We start from the raw sequence: 21,877 nt of genomic DNA, 5'->3' as shown, positions 1-21,877 counted from the left end.
AGAATAATGTAATTAAAGACTCAGTAAAAGCAGCCTAATTCTAACATTTCGATTCTGCATCCTTAATATAATCTTTTACATATAGCAGGTTGGGTGTATTTCTCAAATAATTCTTTTGTCCAATTCTGTATTGGACCTGTCAGAATTATTGCTGATCTCCAGGAGGAAGTTGTGCTGATTTAGCTTTCTGTGAGATTTTAAATGTTTTTTTTCACAGCAGTGCAAAAAAATACAAAGATCCATACTTCAGTTGATAGCAAGCTTCTCTGTGCCTTATACTGCTTGAGGTCAGATTTAAATTAAACCCAAACCACTCTTATGATATGTTTATAAAACATACTATATGAAGGCTAGATGATGGTGATATAGTAGCAATAATTTAAAAAGCTTCTGAAGCAAGAGTTTGCAGAACGGCTTGCAACATGTTCATGAAACTGATGGAAAAACTATCTTCAATAGGTCTAATGTGCTGCCTGATAGAGCTCCGCACCGCCGGGTTGCACTTAACCTGTAGCGCAGCTGCGTATGTCAGCAAATCCCACATGCTTTTGTGATACAGTGTCTGTGCCCTCCCAGGAAGAACCGTGGAGGGTGGCACCTGGCCTGGTCCCACCAATACTGTAGGAAGGTGAGCATGTAGGGATCAGGGGCTCAAGTATCTCCTCGGTCTGGCCAAGGTTTGCTCTAAGTTTGCATCTCAGCAGTGTGACAGCAAAAGAAGTTTGATCTTGAGCATAGGAAAGTGCCAGTGGGTAAAAGGCAACACCGATGTAGTCATAGTTTCTAAAACTGTATTAATTTTTATTCTGAGTTTGCATTCCTCTGTGTTATTTGTGCTGGATTTGCTGTCTGAGGGAGAACTTGAAAATAAGATATGATTTCCTTGGGAGTTTTCCTGTTAATTCTTTTAAAATAGACAGATAACGTGTTGCATACTTCCCTGGACACTTTTAGCAGGAACAAGCTATCATCTACTTGGTATCGCAGCAGCGCAAGCTGGCCGAAGTCTGCCCTTGTCCACCATTCTGTGGATTATAAGAAGTGTTATTTTGCCAAGCTGAATAAATAAAGTGAGGGCTTCCCATCCAAAGACTGTCACTGCAAATCCTGTGAGAGCACGACTGGCTCTTAGCAGTACATTGAAGTTCCCTGAGCCGTCCCTTGAGCCTCTTGAGCAATCATGTTATTTTCTTCAATGAAATGTTCAGGAGGAAATATGTTCATGAATAAAAGCATGCCATTTCAACATCTGCGTCTGGAAGGAAATTCAGCCTGGGTAGTCATCCTTTGGTTGTGAAAGGAGCGCTCATTATTTAAATCATATGTGCTCTACATGTTCTGAAGAGGCCCGCTGGGCATGATTCAAGGCCTGCTGGAATAAAGAGGAATTTCTTTACGGATTCAGTGGGCTTTGGATTAGGCCCTAAATTGACATAAGGAACAGAGGCTGAATTACCATTCTCTTGAGAGTTTGGGACTGCTGCGCAGTGGTTAGATTTTTGTGCTACCAAAATAAAACTGGCACTGCTAAAGAAAGCTGAAAGCTTTAGGTATTAAAATCTTTAAGGAGAGTTGTTAATCTCGTAAGTACAGATGAGTGATTGCAGTGTAAGTTAAACTTTAGCTTTCAGAGTCTTCTTAAGACTCATGGTATATACTTTATGACAGCCAAACCCGCAGTAGGAAATATTAAAGGGAAAGATAGGGGGAAAAAAAGATATTACTTAATGGATTAATTCCTGGAGCAACAGAATCAAAATATTTTGTTGGGGGGACGGAGGCATTCTTTAATTAACAATAAAGAGTCTGAGTCTAGCCCATAGGAATTTGATGAGTATCCTGCTATGGGGAGCAAGGCTTAAATGTGTTTTATTCGGTCCCATTTATGCCTTTAGTGTATTTTCAAGGAAAAGATGAGATATATGCATCTTTTTCACATTATTTGATTTGCACTGCCCTCAGCTGGTGAATTTGAGATATGCTGCCTCAGTTCTAGTGGGAAAGTATACCAGACCAGGCTCAATGAAAGTAACTGAAGTCAAGCAGTTGAAATTGGATGTGCTTGTGCCAGCTCCTGCCAGCTCTACCCCCTTAGTACACACAATGGGATGTGTTCGGAACAGATGGATTTGTCTGAACAGTCCTTGTTACCACAGCACATAGGAATCTCATCAAGTTTCATGTGTTTTCATCCTGTGAATGCTGTTATCTACCCATTCATGGATGGGGTGAAGGCTCTCATTCAAGGTCATGCAAGGATCCTGTGACATAGAGAAAGTTTGAACGTGAGTCTTCCTAACCCCAGGGTGGCGACCTAAGCATAGGACCATCTTTTCAGAGCAGCATGTACTATTGTGCCTGCACACTACACACACCACAACACTCTTTTCTCAGTTCTGATACCCACTCCATGATTTCCGAATACTGACTGTCCAGCAGCTGCAAAGGGAGGTTTTCATTTGATGGGACAGTAAGAACTTATCAGCACAGAAAATAGATAAATCCCTCAAGACTGTATGTTTGTGTTTGGTTTGTTTTCTGACAAAAAGTACATATATAATGTGGTATCCTTAAAGCAGTGCCAGTTCTGCATTTCTCAAGTATATTCCTGGTAAATTTGTAACTATTGCTTCAGCCAATAATTATCCTGTGCTTAAAACATTTCAGGAGAAGCAGAGATTGAGAGCGATGATGATGATGACTATGATGATGATTGTAAAAAGTCTTCGATGGATGAAGTAAGCGTGTAGATTTGTTTTATCTTGCTGGATCGGTTCCAACAATCATGGGTTGGCTTGTTTTACCAGGAGTTGGACTACCATCTAGTGGAGAAAGGAAGCAGAGCACTGGGAAACATGCTACACCAGCTTTCTGAAGTTGGTTGCTAATAGACTTAAAGTACATCTATGCTTTGTTTGTTTATATTTTAATTTATTGAAGAATAAGAATTAATAACACCATGGCTGATCTGTTTTAGCCAACTGCTTGTGGTGTATTTAACACTGTTGGAAGTAAAACCTGGATGTTGAAAACTTAGAGGTATGGTATTTATCCCACAGTGTTGATAAGCATACTCAGCACCATGCAAGTGTAAAGGTAATGCACTCCCTTCCCTAGGAGCCTTGTAAGAGAATGAACACAGCATCAGTTTAATTTGACCTTAAGACTGTATAGCAAATTCTCCTCATTAGTATATGAAGCTCCTTGTGCGAGGCATTGACTTCACTAAGCCAGGATCAGTGGAAGACATCATGGTAGACGCAAAACTAGGCGTTGGTATTTGTGGTTACTGCATTGATGGCCACCATGGGTTTGACAAGCTAAAATTGCAATGTTTTCCCTTCTCTGTCCTAGGGAACTGCTGGAAGTGAGGCTATGGCCACCGAAGAAATGTCTAACCTGGTGAACTACATACAGCCGGTGAAGTTTGAGTCATTTGAAATATCAAAAAGTAAGTAAGCTAAGTATGAGCAGCATCTTATGCTGAAGATTACCTAGAGATATTGGAAGAAAGTTCTGGGGGAATCTTAGTTCTGCATCCTCTCAGTTAGATACAGGCACAATGGTAGAAAACGTTCTCTTGGTATTAAGCCCAATAATTCCATGTTTATCTTGACATCTGCATTAGTCTAAATATCAAGCTTCATCAACAGTAATTGCAGTTTCAAAGACATTTCTGAAAATGTTGTACTTACGTTGTATTTGTTGTCCGTGACTGAAGAGTAACTTATGGAGTTTGAGGAAGGAGATCATAAATATTCCTTCAGCTTGCAGGAGTGCGTTTATATTTTGCCTGAGCTACTTTTATAAAGGATTTAGTGTAAGCAGAGAGTTTGCCCTTCCCATATGCAAATTCCGTCTTTCTCTGCTCTGTGTATTGTATAGAAAAGGCCATAACTTCATCCCCTGCTGGCTTTTACAGAAGATGCCTTGCTGGTAATGCACTCTACAGCATCCTTAATGAACGTTGCAGCATCTTTTGCTTTCTTGGAGCAGAACCCCCCACTGTTTGCCTGCCCTTTTTCACTTTGTTTTGACAGGTTACAATATGCTCTTGGAGCTTTTTAGTTAAAGAAGCATATAGCATTTTAATTTATTACGGATTTATGGAGGCCTTGGCAAAGGGCAGGCAATGAGTTTCTAGGTCTGTATCGGTATACAAGATTTTCCATTTATTTCTTTTGAATAATAAACTTATAATTATGATCACAACTGCCTAATTAGAATAGTGTTAAATACATCCCACAAAAGGAAGTATTAAAAAAGTAAATGTTAAAAATTCATCTGCCTATTTATATGTATGTGTGTGTTTATACAGGCATACACACAAACTTCCACAAAATCATGCAGAGCGCTATGCTAGTTCCTTATAATAGTGTCCCTTGGATGTTTATAATTTCCATTAGCTCTAATGAGCATTACAAGTACACAGTGGGAAGGAAATATTCCTTCTGGAAAGGAAGTCGTGTGAATCCTAGCAAGACAAGTTGATGCAGTTGTTGTAAAATTCTCATGTGTGGGTTTCTTCTGTATCACATGCTTTTGCCTTTCCGAGTTATATATTTTGTAAAGAACTGTTCATGTCCAGACTTTCTACTGTAAGTCTTGACGTGACCTTTGATCAATGAAATTGTTCCTGTGAACTCAGTGTTAAGGAATGAATATTTCTGATGTTTGGGTAGAAAAAATCATTATGTGGTAAATGTTGCTGGTTGGTGAAAGCAGTGGCCTCTGTAGCATGACTTCTGGATTTTGCTCTTACTCCTGGCCCTGACTTCCTGCTGGACCTTCATTAAATTCAGTGAACATCAACTGAATAGGCAAGAATTAGATGAGTATTATTTTTCAATTTAAAATTACAGGAAACTAAGTTTTGTTTGCTTGGTGCTAGATCTTTACTTCCTCTCCATTTTATCATCAGTTACTGAAATGTTTTATTTGTACTTGTTTCTTTGATTTAATTCCCAACAGTTAGTACAATTTCAGTTTTCCAAAGAAGCTTTTTTTTCTGCTAGTATTCTAATTGAGACATGGCATTGCTAAGCAAATATCATAGATCCTTGCAACTAGCATCGTCCTTAAATGTATTAAAATTATGTGAGTCAAGAAAATAGCCGTATTTCAACTCCTCCTCTTTTATTGTTTGCATTCCACCTGTTACGCCCCAAAATGGCTTGGGTGTCTATGTATGCACTAACTGTTCCTAGTATTGGGCGTCTAAGGCTGTAAGTAGTAAAAAAGTAGTCAACGTGTTATAAAACGCATTCAGAAGACTAAACTTTGCTTTTCCCCCACTGAAAGACCTTTGGGTTGAAATGCCGTGAGTTTAAAACAGGCATCAGGATCAACAGGATCAAAGTTATAAAAAAAATTTACTCTTTAATGCAGATAGTTTCATACATGCCTAAGCATGAGCATAAATGTAGTTTCATTGGAGACAGAAAGGCTATTCAAATACAGTTACATAGCTGCAGAATCAGAAACTTTCTTTTTTGTGTTTGTAGATACCACCTCATAGCACATTATCACCACGAAAACCTTTTTCTGCCGTTTTGCCGCCTATCCAGTTGTTGCCCAGTTTGTATTTTTGTTCACCTGACTTCTTCTTCCTAAGTGCAGTGTCATCTTTTCAATGTTACAACATTTTTCTAATGTATTATTTTCTACTTCAAAATTTGTTTTGATTTGTGATCCTGGCCTCCTCACTGCTGCTGTCATTGACACATTTGAGAAGTGTATTTTCTAGTCTTGCATCCAAGTTGTTATTAGAAGCACTGAATAGAACTGAGTCTACAACAGTCCCCTGATTGACCTTGCTAGATATGTTCCCTCTGTCTGACAGTACATAACTGCTAAGTATTTAGAGGTATTTTTTCAAGATTTTCAACCAGTTTTGCAACAAGTTTGTCTACTCTATAGTGACTTCCTCCTGATAAGATAGCAGAGTGTAATGCATCAACAGAGAGAGAAATGTCCCTCGTGGACAGTTTCTTCTTCAAATGGGTTTCTCAGTCCTCTCCAGATACTATAAGAAAATAATTGTTCTTATTTTAATTAGGAGTTTGATTAAGCCCTGAACGTTTAGTAAGTGAATCATTTAACAACTGCAAGTTCTGTTTTCCTATGGATGCTCTTCTGTTTTAATATAAAGCTGAGAGATACAATATATCACTGCAACAAATTCTAGCACCTGTATTCTAAATAGGGTAAAAAGCATGCTTGTTTTCTTTCCTGGGGGTAATAGATACTGAAGATTCTTTTTCACGCTTTACATAGCAGTCATACAGTAGTAAAATAACCATGGAGGTACAACAAATCCAGTCACTGTTTCCTGGTAGGCCAGAATTTAAAGTAAATAACTGTAATTTAAAGTAAATAGGTAGTGATGAGTGAAGAAGAGGAAGACTAGGACAGGTCAAACAGAAAATTAGTAATATGTTTCAATGTCATTTTTTAAGATTTCACTTGATTTTTTTTTCTCTGAGTAGTCATCAGCTGAAATGTTCCCTTCATGTGATACAAGCAAACAAAAGTGCTTATTAGAGGCTCCAGGAAAGCTTCCCTTCATGGAATACTCACATGACTCGGTTGATCATTTCTAGGTGATTCATAAGAAACTCGTAATTCAATTAGCAAAAAGTGAGCCTCAGAGCATTCAGGTACATGAATGCCTCTTCACCAACAAACTGCTCTGTTATCTAGGTGATGCACTGGTAGTCTACCTTAGTGCTATACATGTGTTGCTAGTGCTGTCACATTAGTAAGGGGAGGGGTGGGAGAGGAATAATCTTTTTTATGAAGAGCTCAGATGGGAGTGAGCTGGCTGGAACCGAGTCTGGAGAAAGAGAGGATATTGCTTGTTGGAAGGGAAGGTGAGTGGCAGGAGAGCAGCCTCAATGAGGGAATTGCAGGAATCTTTCTATAACAGCTATGACTAATGGCAGTAGCATGATGGTTGCTAGCTAGAAAGCAGTTTTCAAATTTCCTAAAAAAGAGGGAATGGTAAGAAAATGCTTTTGGAAAAACAAAAAAAAACAAAGCAAAAATACCAAACCAAACATTCATTCTGGATATAAAAGAACGTGAAAACTAGAGTGAAGTTAGGGAGCAGGGACTGCAATGAAATACCAGTCTCAGCTCTCCTAGAGGGAGATAGTCACTCTTGGGACACACGGTGATCCTCTGACTCTTCAACATATCCAGAGTCTGCAGATCACCAGCTGGCAGCACTTTTTCCTTTTTCCTCCCACGCTGGCCAAAAGAATCTAGCTCCTCACTTTGGAGCCTCTGCTTCCCTTTTGGCTTCCTGTAAGGAAACAGCCCACCTGTTTCTGTCCTGCTTCTCTCTGCAAGACAAGTGCTTTTATTCAGTTTTATCTGTCTCCTACAGCTTCGCAGTTTGACTTCAAGGAGCTGGCCAGGCTGGCCTTCTGGCCATCCCTGGATTTCTGCAGTCCAATTACTTCTAAAACCAGATGAGAGCAAGCTCTTTCTCTGCCTTAGTGTTTGCTTTCAATGGAGTGGTGAGGCTAGAGAGTTCATGCTGCAACACGTGCATTATTTGCCTCATTTAAAGAGAGCAGTGCTGAGACATTTAATGGACATGATCTCTCAGTGCTGTGGCCCCTTCTAGGCAATATACACAGCTGATTATGTGATGAAATGAGAAGCTCTTTTCTGCAGGAATCCTTACCTGCTGTACAAAAGTTTAAAGGAAAAAATGCTTTGGCTAAAAGGGTTTTGACTTAGGCTTTTTGCAACAGCATATCACATGGGTACATTGAAAGGCTGTGCACACATCAGGCAAAGTTGAGTAACAAATGATATGCAAATGAATGTTTAGCCCCACTAATGTATAAGCTTAATATGGGCTTTTCATGACTGTTGTATGCCAGCTCAGAAAGCTGAACCAAATTAAAGAGCTCATAGAAGCTCCAGATGAATCTAGGTTTAGGTCTGGGGACATGCTGGGACACAGAAGTGTACCTTTGGTCTTGATTAGTTAAGAATGTTTCTGTGACTGTTCAAGGCAGATGTGAGCTTACCCTGCCATACTGAAGATAACAAGAACCACTGCAGGCACAGCTAGCACACTGCTTAGTTTAATCTGATATGACATTAGTTATTGCAGCTTCAAATTGGCTCAGACCCTTTGTGTCCACCTGCAAAGACAGTCTAGAGATCCCCCAGGACCCTCTGCGTTCCCCACAATAGCAACCATGTCACCTCTACTCCTCACCTATGGGCTTGGGGCGCTACCTCTCAGAAGATATCAACATGATTTTGTAAGCAAACATGAGAGACCTCTGCCCATGCATCGACCTTTCTGGTGACTTGCAGCTGGTGCAGTACCACTCCCAGGCAGTACCAGTCCCCTTCGTTCAGGCAGTGCTAACGTGGGTTTGCCAGAGCCCTTAAGTATGTGCAGAGTGAGCTTACTGCTGTCAATAAACAAGTGTATAGATGAATCCTCTGAGACTGCTGTGAAATGAGCTGGTGAACAGTAGGTGGGTTAGAGGAATTGAGACTAAACCAGTTGTTTGCAGCTAATATACCACATATGATTTCATGCTCTAATATGTCACTGTTTTCTCTCCCCTTTAAAATTACAGAACGCAACAAGAGTTTTGAAATGTCTTCCTTCGTGGAAACCAAAGGGCTTGAGCAACTTACAAAGTCTCCTGTGGAATTTGTGGAGTATCCTTGACTTTCAGAAAGTTGCTTTCCTAGCCTTTCTAAATCTTAGATTTGTTACAGGGCTTTACTGGAATTTGGAGAGAGGAGCTGGGAAAATAGGGAACCCAAATGAAATTTGTAGGCTTGACTGTCTTCCTGGATGAATTAACAGGACTGAGTTCTGATGAGATGATTTAAAAGTTGACATGAATCCTTGTGATATGGTCTAACAGTAGAAGGAATAGGCTACCTATTAAAGACCTGTTGCTTTATATTCTCATTATTAAACTTATCATCCCATGTGAGACGGTAGGAGTTATGGGGAGAAAATTGTCAAGATGTGGGTAACTTTTTGCAAGGTCATACAAAAGACTGTGCTTTTCCTCAAACTCTTGTTCCTCTGGTTCCAAGAACACTGAACTCTTTTTATTAGCACCCACTTCCTTTTTAGTTTTTCTTTTGTAACTTCTAGAGAAAAGCTAAGGAGGAATCTGTTTAAACCTTTCAGTGTTTCTCACTGCCTCTTTTCATGGCTGCGGTTCAGAAAGAATGATCGAGATAAAATAATGCCTTGAAGAAGATTAATGGAGAAAGATAACCTGCAGCATGCTCTGATGTCTGAGATTGGTAGACTTGGCTATAAGTGCATACTCATCCTTTCTGTCTGTATGTGGAGGCTAATTCTGATGCTCATTTCAGAAGAGCACTTACTTTTTAGCTGAGCACCTCTGTCTCCACCAGTGGAAGGTTTGCCGGTTACAGCTGATTAATCTCTATAAACACAATCTTAGGAAAATCACAAATTAGTAATCATGATGATACATAGAATTTTATGAATGCTATCTTTTTGATGCATATGCCTATACTATTTCCTTGCTTACTCCAAGTACTCCGTACAGGAACAAGTAGCACCTTTAATCACCCTGTGTTTATTATGTCTCCTACAAAATTATGGACCTCTGGAAACATTCTGGTTGCAGAAATTCAAAAAGCAAAGCCACGCTATTCTGTAAAGATTATCCATGTTTAAATATTGCAATTGTGTAACCTCTCTGCAAGGTGTTTTTTGTCACATGAACCATGTCTTAACTACTCACCCTTTAGATACAACAAAATGCAGCTAAGCCGAATTTATCCAAAGGGAACACGTGTAGATTCTTCGAACTACATGCCACAGGTCTTTTGGAATGCCGGCTGCCAGATGGTTGCTCTTAACTTCCAAACTGTAGGTAAGTTTTGACGGTCTTTTGATTTAGTAAGCTGTACTTTTCCATTTCTCTGATGCAGTTTTTGTTTGAGGGATAGGAAAAGCTTTATTCACCAAAAGACTGTCAGCAGTTGAATAATACTTAATGTTAGTTAACATTTTTTAACCAGACCTGAAGAATATTCGTAATTGACGTGCTGTAGCTAGTATAATGTGCACACATAATGATCTCCATGTTAGCATCATTTATAAGTGGTAACTACTGAGCAGCATTTGAGATGTGGCAATGATTTTTTTCCTGTGTCTTGCAAAGTCTCAGTATATCAAGACTGAAGTGACTTAGACAGCAAATTCCATTTTAAAAGTGAGTGTTTAAAAAACAAAGACATTTAGGCTCCTAGATGCACAAGTCACTGTTGAAATAGGATGTGTTGTCTTCCAAGGCTCTGTCTATTCTATGAGACGTATGAGTATTTCCAGCTACGGGATCCCAGTACATATCCCGGCCATGTTGTGTCAAGGCTGGTGTCATTGCCTTCTTCCTTTCCCAGTCGTGGCCATGTACGCACTGCCTCTCCATGGAAAGGAAAGTCCTGCGCAGGCTGAAGGGAGCTGTGGCATGCTTCCCTGGATCCCTTATGTGGGTGAAGAGGGAGGCAGGACTGTGAAGGAGCACTACACCACAGTATAGACATAGTCTGTAGAGTAATAGAAACCTCTTCAGGCCAGTTTCAACCAGGTTCAGGCACCTAGCATCCTACTAATTTTGGGAGGGGTTAGAGACATAAGTACTTTGCTAGGTCTGGTCCTGAATCAGCACAACACTGATGAACTCAATACCTAAGTATAAATGCTCCTTCTAAAATTTGAAAATGTTATCTACAGAGTAGTATCTGAAAGATATCTTTTTCTTATGGGAAGAATCCAGGAGGATGGCTGCAATCAAATCTGAAACCTCTTTTAACAAACAACAGTATTCCATAAATAGCTGTTTGCATTATACGTTTGAAATTACAAGGCATAATATTATTTTATTGCTTATTTACAATTGTGGTCTACACAGAACTAATCCTTATCACTATTTTTTACCACGTAGATTTGTCTATGCAAATAAACATGGGAATGTACGAGTACAATGGCAAAAGCGGATACAGGTTAAAGCCAGAATTCATGAGAAGACCAGACAAACATTTTGACCCGTTTACTGAAAGTATAGTGGATGGAATAGTAGCTAATACCTTGTCTGTCAAGGTATGTATACAACCGGTGAAAATGCTCTCTTGATCGTGTCAGAACATACATATGTTTCTGTTTTGCAGTGGCCTGGCAAAGGACCATACTAATTCAAGAAAATGCATTTAATTTCAGGGAGTGACATTTAATTTTTAAAATGTGAAGGATCTTGCCCCACATTTCATATTGCAGGTTAAATATGAGTACTTTTATTGTAGATATTCTTTTTCATACAAGTAACCAGGATGTTACTGAATTTAAGAGTATTTTGGCCAAGTTTTTAGTAACAAAGGGCTGAATTTAAAACACGATGCTGTTATAAAGTGGTAGGTTGCACTGAAATAGCCAGAACAGTACACTGCTTAGTATAAAAACAAATTTCTGGCCCCCTGTAAGTTCTCCAGAAAATTGTTGAACTCTAAATGTCAGCTGCAAGTCATTGCCCACTTGCTTTTCTTGGTTACTTTTTTAACGACTCCTCATGAAGTCCAAGGACCCTCATGAAATCTGCAAATTGAAAACTACTTCTGTGAATGATTAGAGTGCTAGATTGCATTGGCTATGACAGGATCACAAATTTATACTCGGTATATCTCTAGGTATAAAAGCATAAACTTTCTGAAGTCCTGTTATTCCTTCAATGGACATGTTCATTAGACCAGCGTCCTTATTACAGAATCCACCTGCAAAATATTCTCCTGTTTTCATTGGAAGAAACAAGTATTTCCTTTCAGGCTGCAGACACAAGCATAGCAGCACACTGCTAGGAGGAATATGAACAAAGCAATAACCTGATGACATGCGTGGTGAAAAAGACGACTAGCTGGGAGTGACCTTCCATGGTGACCCGTAATCACAGAACCTTTTAGTTCCTCCTGGGGGGATTGAGGCACCTTCTTCTGCTATTTTATTGAATGGAGGTGGAAATCATTCAATAGCTATTAGGAGATGCACAGCATTTCTAACAGGAATGAGCATCCAAGAATGATGAGACAACTATCAGAAGTCAGCTGCTTCTGCCTGCTCAGAGAAGACTCTGCTAGTTATAATGTTAGTGGCCACATACGATACGGCTGAAAAGTGGGTAAGATTTGCTTTCAGCAAATCTGAGGTTATTAAGGTACAGTGACACTGCTGAATATTCCCCTGCCTCTTCAATTTTCTGAATTGCAGGCCTGCCTTTATTTTTTTCAGAGCTGCAAGGAGAGTTCTGTTCCCGGTTTAAAGTAAGGTGTAGTAAAGACCAGCTATTTCATAGCTGTCTTGGTTTTGTAGCAAAACTTTATCTCTGTGAAGAGCCTTAGTATTAGAATACATATTTTTTAACTTGTTTTTTTGGTCACAATAAAAGGCATACATAGTTTCTTTGCTGCTCGTGCCTCTTTTCTTCCAGCACTATCTTCTGAACCTGTGGTTGAAACTGGCTGGAAATGCAGGTCTCAAAGATAATGTGTTGTGAAAATAGGCAGACGGATTGAGAAATGAGATCCAAATTAGTATTCCTGCTGAGGAAAGAACAGCAGCATGATTTTAACCACATTATTACTCACAGGGGAATTCAGGGTCACAAGGTCCCGGAAAAGCAGGCCTCCTAAGTTGTTTTTCTGTCTGCAATGTTAGACAGTGGTTTGTTTGTTGTTTTGGGGATTTTGTTTGTTTTTTCTTAAGAACACATGCTGTCTTATCGTTAATGAGAATTATCCATCTGAATTTCAGCCACTCATTTCCTAATCCACCAAAATTATCTCTAGCGATCCTCATTTGCTTTGTTTTTAGATAATTTCAGGTCAGTTTCTTTCTGATAAAAAAGTTGGTACCTACGTAGAAGTTGACATGTTTGGGCTGCCTGTGGATACAAGAAGAAAAGCTTTAAAGACAAAGACCTCTCAAGGCAACGCAGTTAATCCTGTCTGGGAAGAGGAAACCATAGTGTTTAAGAAGGTTGGTGTAACACTTGCTTCCCAGAGGTGCACCGTGCTTGTTTAAGCTCTGTCCAGTGGGATAATTCCTGTGTTTTCAGAAACTTCGCATTTGCCAGAAAGAATATGAAGAGATTCCAAATGTTTTTTTCTTCAACTGTTCATCGTTAACCACTTCTGGTATAATTTTGCTACTGTAGTCATGCCAGGCCCTACTAAAATAGGTCAGGTTAAAAGTGACCTTGTTTGTGTCACTGGCACCGCTGGAAACAGCAAACATGTCAGTAGCCGGATCTCTGTGATGTGGTGCAGTGCCGTGCCGAGCCGCGAACAAGCAAGCACAGATCCCAGAAGCAGTTTTGCTGAATTACCGTGGCATTTTGCCCGGGCTGAACGGCCCTGCTGAAAAGCAGAACGTGTTAACACAGTGTGCGTATAGCTATACCAATTTGGCTGCCCAAGCTAGCACATTCAGAGCAACGTTATCTCGGCTTAGCACTAGATTGTGCTACATAAATATAACCTAAGTGATGAAATATAGCCTAAATGCCATCCACCTGAAATGAGACATAGGCCCCTGAGTCACTCATGCAGTTTGAACAATATTACTGAAACTCAGTTCTCCAAACTTGGAGGGAGCAGAAGAACTAAGCCGATTTTAGGATCATGCACTTACTGTGTTTTATAAGTATACTCACAGCCAGTTTTCTAACAGGAGCTCTGCTTTTATTTAGGTTTTGTTTATTGGACAGTGTGTTTAAGTGGGTCCTGAGTACCAGTATTTTTTATACTTCTCTCATATGTCTCTAGGCAAATGTAGTTCACGGAGATGCTTAGACAATTGGTGCTTGCAGCCCTGCTTTCGAGGGAGTGCAGCCCTCTTCCTGAATATTTTGCTTTCTGAATGACTTTCTTTTGGCAGCCTGCCGGAGTTCAAGTTTGGAAACATCACTAACATTTTTTTTCTGTGATGAATTTCTAATTAGTGTACTTCATTTCTCTAGTTAGTTATGATCATGCTTGACTGCCTCTATGCTCAGAAGGAGCATGGATTACTATTTTTAGTCATGTCAAAAATAACTTATAGAAACTCTTAGTTTAGATTGTTGCTTTTTTTTTCATTGTCTAGACAAATTTTAGCATGACGTGTTCTGAAAAAATATGCATCTGCACCAAGGTTCAAAATACATGTATTTGTATGTGTATTCGCATTGACTAAGAAAATGAGATGAATTGTGCTGCACATTTTTTAAAGTCTCACGGGCAGGGCAGGAATAAAATTAAGATTTTTTTTACTTCTGAGATTTAAAGTGATTCAGGTCTTTGTGGGGTAGTTTAGTAACCTTTCTTTCATTTCTTGTCTCCTTTTTTTGCTGTTTGTCCTTCTTTCTTGCATAGCTGACCACACCATGTCAGGAAGCGTCCAAAGTTGGCAAGCATCCTGCCTGACTAAACCTCTTTAGCCTTGCCAGCAAATGTACTGCAGCACTGGAAAGCCCACTGGGGTTGACATGTCCATGTAATTCGTACTTTGATGCTCTCCAAATCATGTTGAGTTGCTTCTTGAGTTTTCAGCACTAGTATGTCTATCAGTGACTTGTCTCGGAAATAAGTAATCCCACTGGCACGCACACAAAGGAAAAAAAAATCAAACATGCAGGGTGTGAGGACAGAGCGCGTTCAAATGTCCTAAGAGTGGAGCTGCCAAAGCCCCCTGTACTGTGTTCAAAATGTACAGATAAATTGCTGCTTTCAGCATACTATGCACGTGTCCTACCTCAAGTTTCTTGGCTGAAAAATAACTCTGTGAGAGTTATTTTGATATGCAGTTGCATACACTCTAATTTCTGGTATAGCAAGTTTTACTATGAATGTATAGATGTTATCTGCTGGATAGAACTGCTTCTTTCTGTCTGCTATATATCCTGTGTCTGGAAGCAGCTTTTTCATTCAGAGCAGAACACTAATAATGCAACAATATTTCCTACTAGGTTGTTCTACCTACCCTGGCATGTTTGAGGCTAGCAGTGTATGAAGAAGGAGGGAAGTTTATTGGTCATCGGATATTACCTGTCTCAGCAATTCGACCAGGTAAACTTTTTTTCTCTCTTGAGACATACATTGTGTGGTAAAAAGAAACAACAAGCCAGAATTTCAACTACTGTAGATCAACAGCAATTCTGCAGATTGATAGCAACTGGGGATTTGAATAATATATCTTATCTTCAAACAGGAAGACACCGTATTTCACCAGAAATTCAAATCTGATTTAAATTTAAATCTGGTTTTCTCATTTAAATGAACCAGGAAAACCGATAGAGTTAAGCATCGGAGGCATGCTTAGCACTTGCTGGTCTACAGTAGATCAATTGTGTGTTCACCGGCTTATGCTGGTAAGCGCAATTATACTCTTTTGAGAGGAAAGAGGGCAGCAGCAACCAATTTTGGTATGTCTTCTCTGTGAGAATGGAAGAGCGCTGGGAATGAAAGCAAATCGTGCTCCTGTGATGTAATTTTTATAGGCGTGCATGCAGGGACCGACAGCGGATATGCAAGCTGTTGTGTCTCTGTAAAACCTTTAAATGAACCCAAAATTATTTTATCTTCATTGTTGAAAATTTTAAAGAACATTTCTAGTCTCTTCCAAATCATATTATTACTGTTATTATAATTAGTTTGACCACTTAACTGGCAACTATCTTGTTTGAGAACTCAGCCCCAATTTTCCAGGTGAGGGCCTTACTTGTTAGGTGTGTTTCAGATGGATGTGGTGACACTGGCCTTTTGAGCAAGGGAAGTGTCTGACTTCAACACCAGTTTTCCAGTGACAGGAGGAGTAGGAGTCCAAAATAGGGCAAGCGTGTGGGCCATAGACATGTTCACAGCTTCAGTCACACTGGAAAAGGAAGGATATCTGTGTCTACACTACGCCTGAGCTAGCCAGTCCCAGCAGTCAGACAAAACTCACGTGTCCCTGTATCTAGCAGTTGTTGTCCATATTATGCCTGGAGGCTGCCTGAGCCCCGGTAACCTATAAATCAGTTCCTTCTCCTCCTGTGGCAGGTGGCATCAGGGTGCTTCTAAGAAGCACTCCAAGCCTTGTCTTGGCTGGTGTGGGTCGCCTGGCCTCAGCGCGAGTGCCGGAGGGCTAGGTGGAGCTTGCTGCTGGGCCCCTCTCTGCAGCAGGATTTCCTCGCCAGTCTAATCTGAAGTCTCACTTCTCTTTCTCTTCTCCCTTCCTCCTCTCTCGCCTGCTCTTGGCTATGCATTCCTGGCTGTTCTGGTGTGCCAGCTCAGTCAATCAACAAATGTTTTTGTGAGCCAGCCCAGTTTATAAATCCAACAGCAAACTCTCCACTTTTTTATGCTGGATGAGTTTTCTGCTGGGCTCATAGATAAAATTGCCTCATGGAGGGTTTGAGAGTGCCAGAGCAAGGTAGGTGATGGGAGAGGAGGAAGAGTGGCTGTGAATAGGAGGCAGGATTTCCCTCTTCTGGTGGAAGTGAGCTCTTACGCTTGTATGATCCGCATTCATGGCGGTCACCCTTTGAGCAGCACAGAGCCTATCCAGAAGAGCGCTAAATGACGTACCTGTTTTTGAGTTTGTGCTTTTTAGAACAGAGGCCACTATGTTAAATCTTACAAGCACTTTTGAGAGCTTGTACCCACAGGCCAACCTTCTGTCCTTCTGACTCCAGTGATCATTTGTTTACAGCATGTGATGGAGAACAGCGTGATTATTTTAGCTGTGTACATGCTGAAATTCAGCTGTGGAGCTCAAGGGAACTGAGAAAGTTTCGTAATATGTAATTTCTCTTTTTGTTTTAATTTCTGGGAGAATACCCACACTGGAGTGAGGCATTATTGAAAACTATCATACTGTTACACAAATCCTCAGAATTACCATTATTCCCAAAGCAAGGATTGAACCATTACATACTCCTGAGTATGTAATGGTTTATCTGAAAATCTCCCCAGATAAGGGCATCCTGCTGCTGACTTGTATTCTACCACTACCTGTATGTATGGCTCCCTAATCCTTCCCTAGGATAACAGCTGCAGCTGTGGTGCTGGAGACACGAGTTCATGAGGCAGAGGATGCGGCTTTGCAGCACTGCTAAGCTGTAGCAATTCGCTGGGGCTGAAAAGAAAGTCCCTTTCTCCCACCCCTAGCCATACACTCCCATCACTGTCTTTAAACTGGCAGTCTGCTGGGGAGCTAAACAGATAGAAAACTTTTCACAGCTTCTAAAAGTTGCTTTTTCTGAAGTTGAGCTTGCTGAGCTGTCTACCTACAAAGTCAGACAAGTGTCAGTGCACAAGAGAAGGAGTAAGAGTGGGTGGTGGGTGGCTAGAAGAAGGGGATTGGGGCTGGCCATTAGCTTGGCTAAGCTGTGCTGTAACGCTGTGCTGTTACTCTCACAGGACAGTTTTCGAAACTGTCTGCAAATTATCTTTTTTCAAATACATTTCTAAGGTTGGTCACATAATAGGATTCATTCTGACACACTCTTCAGCAGAATGGTGCCACATTGCCTGTGTTGTTTCATTAGATATTGTGTTATGGATGAACTAGGACATCTCAATTTTATCAGCAATTCAGATTCCTGAGTACTAGGAGAGTTACTTTTGAAAATAAAATAAGAGCTCCAAAACTAAAAAAATCTAGCAGAAGGAATAAAATAGAATATATCAAAAATAATATAAATGACAATTTAGCATCCTTCAGGGACTTAAAAATAAAGGGAAAATACCCTTTTAAACTGCAGTGTTCCTGTGCTTTTCTAACAGTCCCTTGTCTGTATGCTTATCTCTGAAAACCTTAAGGTAAATCCTTCCCTATCAGGAGTTCCTGGAGTTGCTGGCTCAGTTGGAGCCACATTGTAAGTAACAAATTATAACACAATTACATTGGAAATACCCAGCTTATGCTCTGAACTGGATGGCTCTTATTTTACAGGCTATCACTACATCTGTTTGAGGAATGAAAGGAACCAACCTTTGACACTGCCAGCTCTCTTTGTGTACATAGAGGTCAAAGACTATGTACCCGATACTTATGCAGGTAATTTTGTGAAATTTTTCTACTGGGAAATATAAAGGTTAATTGAAATGCGAAATGGATGTAGTGTCAGTGACCTGTCATAATGGGATAGCAGTCGTTTGAACAAAGCGCTGCATCTGATGGATCATTATGTCTCATCACTCATGCAGAACAGCCCAATTTGTAGCAGTCTACCTGTGGTTTAGGATCAGAGCAAACTCTTTAATTTTCAGCAGACCTTGTATGACTCCAAAGGAGGAAGTGTCCCAGGCATTTGCCATTGAAACACAAATGAAACTTTGTTTATGTGCCACAGTTGTACGTAGCTGTTCCTAAGCAGAGGGAAGTGCTGTGCTTAATGTAGAGTGCTGTATTTTGGAATCAGCTATAAACCAGGATAGGTTCAAAGATCATATTGTGCATATTCAGTTAAAAGAAATGTATTCTGTATAGCTGTTTTGATTATAAAACAATAGGATTTTTACTAATGCTCCTTGTTGTGCCTCATGTCTCGGAGCAGGAACCAAGCTGGCCATTGCTGAAAGCCTATGAAAATCCATCATAAAACACCATATGCACAAAAATGCACATCCATGTCACCCAAGCACAAACTCAAAGACATAAGAAAAAGCTCAGCCAAAGCAGCATCTTTTGTCTGCCCCATTTTTCTCTTAGCTCTCTGTTACAATAATGAATGGTGGTCAGGCTCAGTATTAGTGAATAAATACTGCCAGCACGTGTTCCCTCTGCTGGAGTTTGATGGCTCATGTTAGAGTACTTGTGCATGATACCGTACTCCCTTGCACTGCTGTTTCTAGAGCCTAAGAATACCTAAAGAACGGATCTGTAGAAAAAACATCTCTTTCTTAAAGCCTAAGGAACACTAAACCCATAACATAAGGGGCTTGGAACTGAAGTATTTGCTTCATTTCTAGATGTGATCGAGGCCTTATCCAATCCAATTAGATATGTAAACTTGATGGAGCAGAGAGCTAAGCAGTTGGCAGCACTGACACTGGAAGATGAGGAAGAGGTGAAGAAAGAGGTAAGGGAGGTTTCAGTCTCTGCAAATTGAGTTACAGTATTTGAAAGCACCTACCTTGCCTAGAAAGACAAATATTGAAAGTCCCTGGGAAAAATATGTGTTGATTACTTAAGCACCTTTAAAAATCCTGCCCAGAATCAGGCTTGGGTATATTACAACTGAGTAACATGGCACTCTGTATGCATTTCCGCTGAAATCAGCATGTTATGAGTAGAGCAAATTCAGAGGTAAGGAGACGCCAAAAACTGAATGAAAAACCATGCTAGGTGTCTGATGATTTGCAGCTTTGTTATTTAATAAATGAAGATCATCATAAGTCGTTTCCTGGTGTTTACAAGTCTGATGCTGGAGTTCCCCTTGTAAAAATGATAACTCTGTATCAGTAGCTCTTCCTGAAAATATTGCAGATATTCCAGAATTTCAGGGTCTATTTATAGCACTTTGTTTCTGGAGAGCTTATTCTGTTCAGAAGCATTCACATCTCACAGATACGGATGTCTCCACACACTTATCAAGAGCAAAGAAGCACTAAAGAGACCTAATACCATTATGGAATAATTTAGATTGGAAAGGACCTCTGGAGGTCAACCTCTCATAAGTCTTAGAGAGACATATGAAGGAGGAGACCATAGTGTGACTAAGTGTTCAGGCCTATTGCTGTAGCTTGGTTGAAAGCTGTGGGAGCCAGATTTTCAGTAGTTTAGTGTGTGTTTGGATATGTATGGTTACCTAAGAACTAGCCTTTAAACCCTGTTTTTCTGTATAATTGGAGGGTACTGTGCATACAAATACAGAAATGTAATTTTGAGCGGACTTGAGGGTACTGACAGTTCAGCTTTTGTTTCCTATATACTCTATGATGTATTTTTATTTATAGTGAGGAATTCAAAGCAATTAAAAAGATTCAGTCTCCCTCAGCTTCCGTCGTTGTCACTTGGACTTCTTCTAGCAGTGTTTGAAAAGATCAACCTTGTATTTTAAAGATCGCTTGTGTCAGATGTTAGGCATGTCGTGTGAATCAAAAGGCGCTCTGTGCAGATCCCTAGCAAACATGGAGAAATGCTCTGTAATCCTAAAATGCTCTTAGCTATGGTGTCTGTCTTCAATTCTCAGATGTGCAAAACCTCATCTGAACTAGATTTTGTAACCAAGAATACATTCCCAAAGCAGACCAGATGAGTGAAAGTCATTACAATTCAGTGGCCAACGATCTACTCTTTGTGCAGTGCCACAAGTTTGGCTGAATGAGGACACTGTGAAATGCTCAATAGTATCTTAGACATTTATCTAGGACGCTCTACACATGAGATTCTATTTTAATAGCAAAGTCTTTTTTTAACATAATGCTTTAAATACCTCTAGAGGTCATTTTTACTTTTGAAAAAGTACAGATTTCCCTGCTCTGTACAGGCTTATTTGTTAGTTTAAGGAAAATTCTGTCACAGAATACCTTTTAAAGCAAGTAGGAAGAGGGGAAGTTGAATTGCAATACAAGGCTTAGGTAATGTTACCGTATGTCAAGGACTTGAAAACTCAAAGAATAAAGGAGCTAGTTTTGAAGCACCGGAGAAATACCTTTAAAAGGAAACTAATGATTGTGGTTGTGCGTTTCCTAAAAGTATGTAGCCATTCAAGTAGATGCAGCAGCAGAGGATATGTGCAAAATTGCCACTTTATGTCTTGGTCTAGGTACACCATTCCTACCTTGCTTATGTCTACAAACATACATGCTAGGTAAGATACTTGGCAGCTGGACTGCACTTGGAAATCTCAGATTGCCTGATCTCTAAAACAACATTTTCTTCGTCAGTCAGCAGGGCTGACGAAATTGTAAGGGATCGGTTTTGTTCACTTGCATTGGCACATGAGAATCGCATTGGTTAATAATTGCAAGTATGTTCATTGGCAACGCAGTTAAATAACTCCAAGTACGTTTGGCAGATACGTACACCTAAGTGCACCTGGACTGAGTTTTTCTAGGTACAATTTCAAATCTACACTCTACTAATGTTGGTGTCCAAAGCTGTGCTGTCTGCTAGCACTGATTCCTGCCACGCACCCCTTTCCCTCTCCTCACAGACATGTATTTATCTGAGCTGGGTTCTTGCAGCTGTCAAAATAGAGGCAAACTGAGAGATTTTTTCTTTGCTGTGTTTTTAAACTGCATTCTTGTAAGACGCTCCTCAGACTTCTTGCAAAACAGTAGCCAAATAAGCTACTTAATAATGAATTATTTTGAACAGATAAATTAGCCTTTCTTTAGGCTTAGAATTACACTGCCTGTTAATTATCCATGTAATAATGTAAATCAAGAACACAGAAGAACTGATAAAATTTACAGCAGCTATTCTGTATTATTTTGCAGTGTTCCCATCTTGAACATGACACGAAGTCCTAGCTTTAGGTTTCTGATCAGTACTTAAGTTCAGAGCTTTACTTCAGCCTGGCCTTAGAGTAACTGTTCTGCAGATCGGACTTCTCAGAACAAAAGCACTGAAATACCCGCGCTGCGGGGTCTGCACGTTGAGCTGCCCTCATCTGAATAGGCACCAAATTTCTGCATGCGTGTGGATGGTGAAGGTTGCCTCCTCTTACCCTGTGCAGTGCCCTTTACAGGCAGGAGGAAGGAGCCTTTCGGAGATTTGCAGCAGGGAGTTCCTAGGCGTGTGCTTGTCCCTGCCTGAAGCAGAGCGATGCGACTAGCTCCTGCGTTTTCATCCCCATAGTCATGGCAGTAGCAGTGGTGTGTGTGT

The 21,877-nt window shown here is 40.2% G+C and overlaps 1 protein-coding gene across 1 annotated transcript in view; it reads left to right on the top strand.

The window, feature by feature from the left end:
- The window catches only part of PLCB1 (phospholipase C beta 1), a 442,993-nt gene that overhangs the window by 334,971 nt on the left and 86,145 nt on the right, over positions 1–21,877 (top strand). Inside the window, exons 15-23 of the mRNA XM_067292708.1 lie at positions 2,668–2,738; positions 3,355–3,451; positions 8,613–8,697; positions 9,781–9,905; positions 10,980–11,134; positions 12,893–13,057; positions 15,027–15,126; positions 17,996–18,100; positions 19,015–19,124. Of these exons, the coding sequence (XP_067148809.1) occupies positions 2,668–2,738; positions 3,355–3,451; positions 8,613–8,697; positions 9,781–9,905; positions 10,980–11,134; positions 12,893–13,057; positions 15,027–15,126; positions 17,996–18,100; positions 19,015–19,124 (1,013 nt within the window). The remainder of the gene's footprint in view (positions 1–2,667; positions 2,739–3,354; positions 3,452–8,612; positions 8,698–9,780; positions 9,906–10,979; positions 11,135–12,892; positions 13,058–15,026; positions 15,127–17,995; positions 18,101–19,014; positions 19,125–21,877) is intronic.

Source organism: Apteryx mantelli, chromosome 3, assembly GCF_036417845.1.
Source record: "Apteryx mantelli isolate bAptMan1 chromosome 3, bAptMan1.hap1, whole genome shotgun sequence".
Taxonomy (NCBI): Eukaryota; Metazoa; Chordata; class Aves; order Apterygiformes; family Apterygidae; genus Apteryx; species Apteryx mantelli.
Note: the sequence above shows the minus strand (reverse complement) of the source record. Positions and strands in the feature narration are given on the sequence as shown.